At 53.4% G+C, this 2,727-nt stretch overlaps 1 protein-coding gene across 1 annotated transcript; it reads left to right on the forward strand.

The window, feature by feature from the left end:
* The first annotated feature begins 1,140 nt into the window (after positions 1-1,140).
* P2RY2 (purinergic receptor P2Y, G-protein coupled, 2) lies at positions 1,141-2,217 on the forward strand. Its single transcript, XM_009890991.1, has one exon. It carries the CDS (start codon positions 1,141-1,143, stop codon positions 2,215-2,217), a length of 1,077 nt encoding a protein of 358 aa, XP_009889293.1.
* The last annotated feature ends 510 nt before the right edge of the window (positions 2,218-2,727 follow it).

The following is a 2,727-nucleotide window of genomic DNA, read 5'->3' on the forward strand; positions in this document are numbered from 1 at the left end:
GTGCCGCCATCCGGCAAGAACTGGACAGGCTGGAGGGTTGGGTGGAGAGGAACCCAATGAAATTCAACATGGGCAAGTGCAGGATCCTGCACCTGGGGGGGAATAACCCCATGCACTGGTACAGGTTGGGGGCTGACCTGCTGGAGAGCAGCTCTGTGGAAAGGGACCTGGGAGTCCTCATGGACAACAGGATGCCCACAAGCCAGAAATGTAACCTTGCGGCCAAGAAGGCCAATGGCATCCTGGGGGGCATCAAGAAGAGCGTGGCCAGCAGGTCGAGGGAGGTCATCCTCCCCCTCTGCTCTGCCCTGGGGAGGCCACATCTGGAGCACTGTGTCCAGTTCTGGGCTCCCCAGGTCAAGAAGGACAGGGAATTGCTGAAGAAGGTACAGTGGAGGGCTACAAAGATGATCAGGGGACTGGAGCATCTCTCTGCTGAGGAAAGGCCGAGAGCCCTGGGGCTGTTTAGCCTGGAGAAGAGAAGGCTGAGAGGGGATCTCATCAATGCTGATCAATATCTAAAGGGCGGTGGCAAGAGCATGGGGCCAGACTCTTTTCAGTGGTGCCGGATGACAGGACAAGGGGCAATGGGCACAAATTGGAACACGGGAAATTCCGTCTCAACATGAGGAGGAGTTTCTTTCCTGGGAGGGTGGCAGAGCACTGGCACAGGCTGCACAGAGAGCTGGAGGAGTCTCCTTCTCTGGAGAGATTCAAAACCCTCCTGGACGCGTTCCTGTGCAACTGCTGTATGTGATCCTGCTTTGGCAGGAGGGTTGGACTAGGTGATCTCCAAAGGTCCCTTCCAACCCTGACCAGTCTGTGATTCTGTGGTTCATGGGGATGCGATGTGCTGGCAGAAGACACACACTACCACCTCTCGAGTCATTGTCACCTACCCTAAGATGGCACTACCTGCCAGACAGTGAGCTGTGCTTGCAGGTGGCTTTTGGATAGACATAGCCAAGCATTGACAGCAACCTTGACGGAAGGAGAGGGTGCAAATATAGTAATGATGACAGCATGGACCACACAATGTGTTGCAGCACAGTGGCACTGGGGTTTTCTTGTCTAACCCACCTCTTCCAGCGACTCCTCATCTCTGTTTCCTTACAGCCTCTTTACTTTCCCCCCAGGGTGATGGCGAACCTAACAACTCCTCCAGCCTGGATCAGAGTCATCAACAGCTCCTTGGACCCTGATGGCACAGGAGATGATGCCTACAAGTGCATATTTGATGAGGACTTCAAGTATATCCTGCTGCCCGTCTCTTATGGCATTGTGTGCGTGGTGGGGCTCTTTCTCAACCTGCTGGCCCTCTACGCCTTCATCTTCAGGATCAAGACCTGGAACGCCTCCACCACATACATGTTCAACCTAGCCGTGTCTGACACTCTCTACGTGGTCTCCCTGCCCCTCCTGGTGTATTATTATGCCATGGGGGACAACTGGCCCTTCAGCGTGGGCTTGTGTAAGATCGTCCGCTTCTTGTTTTACACCAACCTCTACTGCAGCATCCTTTTTCTCCTCTGCATCAGCATCCATCGGTTCCTGGGCATCTGCTTCCCGCTGAAGTCACTGCAGTGGGGACACGTTCGCTACGCCCGGAGGGTGTCAGTCATCGTGTGGGTGGTGACCGTCGTGTGCCAGTCACCTGTGCTCTTCTTCGTCACCACCAGTGTGAAGCGCGACACCATCACCTGCCACGACACGTCCAGCAAGGACCTCTTTGGCGAGTTTGTCATTTACAGTTCAGTGATGCTGGTGCTGCTCTTCTGCATCCCTTTCCTCATCATCATCATCTGCTACTGCCTGATGGCCCGGAGGCTGCTGCAGCCAACGCGGGGGATCTCCCGGCTGTCCCGATCCAAAAAGAAGTCGGTCAAGATGATAATCATAGTCTTGGTGGTCTTCATCGTTTGTTTTCTTCCTTTCCATGTCACTCGTACCTTGTACTACTCCTTCCGGAGCTGGGACTTGAGCTGTCAGACCCTCAATGCCATCAATTTAGCCTATAAGGTGACCCGTCCCCTAGCTAGCACCAACAGCTGCTTGGATCCCATTTTGTATTTCTTAGCAGGACAACGATTTATGAAGTTTGCGGGCAACAAAATGCCATGGAAGCTTCAAAATGAAGTGGCACTGGGAATCGTGCCCAACAGTCACCTGGGAACCAGTAACGACACAAACACGTCATCCAAGGATGTGAAATCCTAGCCCTGCTCTGGCATGGCCAGCACCATCTCTGCGATGGAAGGGTTTATCCCAGGTGTGAAGGGAGGTCAGGATGCTTCAGGGTCTGAGGCTTTTGGTGTTGGCAGTGCCGTGGCTTGCACCCACTTCAGTATGGGCTGTGTTAAACGCGGTCCTCTGCTTGGCGCTTTCAAACGTATTTTTTCAGGAAGACGCTGCTGTGGTTATACACACAAACCCCATAACTCTGCCTCTTCATCCAAGCCTGCCTCTCTGTTCAACGCTGAATGGCGTCTCTCCACTGGTGAGGCTGGGTGACCTCTATCATGGTAGCCAAATTTGCTAACAAAATCACTCCCTGAATGTCTTCAATCATTTTCTAAAGCAGAAAGGTTGTGTACGAAAGGTCCCCCTGAAGAAATCCATCTGACTTTCTCCAGATTCCCTGGCACAGAGGCAGCAGGGGCTTCTCTGTGCCTTGGCAAGGGAGGAAAGGCTTTCGGCCGATGAGGAGTGTCAGCTGCGGTTTTGATA

This window comes from Charadrius vociferus, unplaced genomic scaffold (genome assembly GCF_000708025.1).
Source record: "Charadrius vociferus isolate BGI_N301 unplaced genomic scaffold, ASM70802v2 scaffold407, whole genome shotgun sequence".
Taxonomy (NCBI): Eukaryota; Metazoa; Chordata; class Aves; order Charadriiformes; family Charadriidae; genus Charadrius; species Charadrius vociferus.

Bases quoted from the DNA above. Each gene is read 5' to 3' on its own strand.
- P2RY2 (XM_009890991.1), top strand. From the start codon at position 1,141: ATGGCGAACCTAACAACTCCTCCAGCCTGGATCAGAGTCATCAACAGC.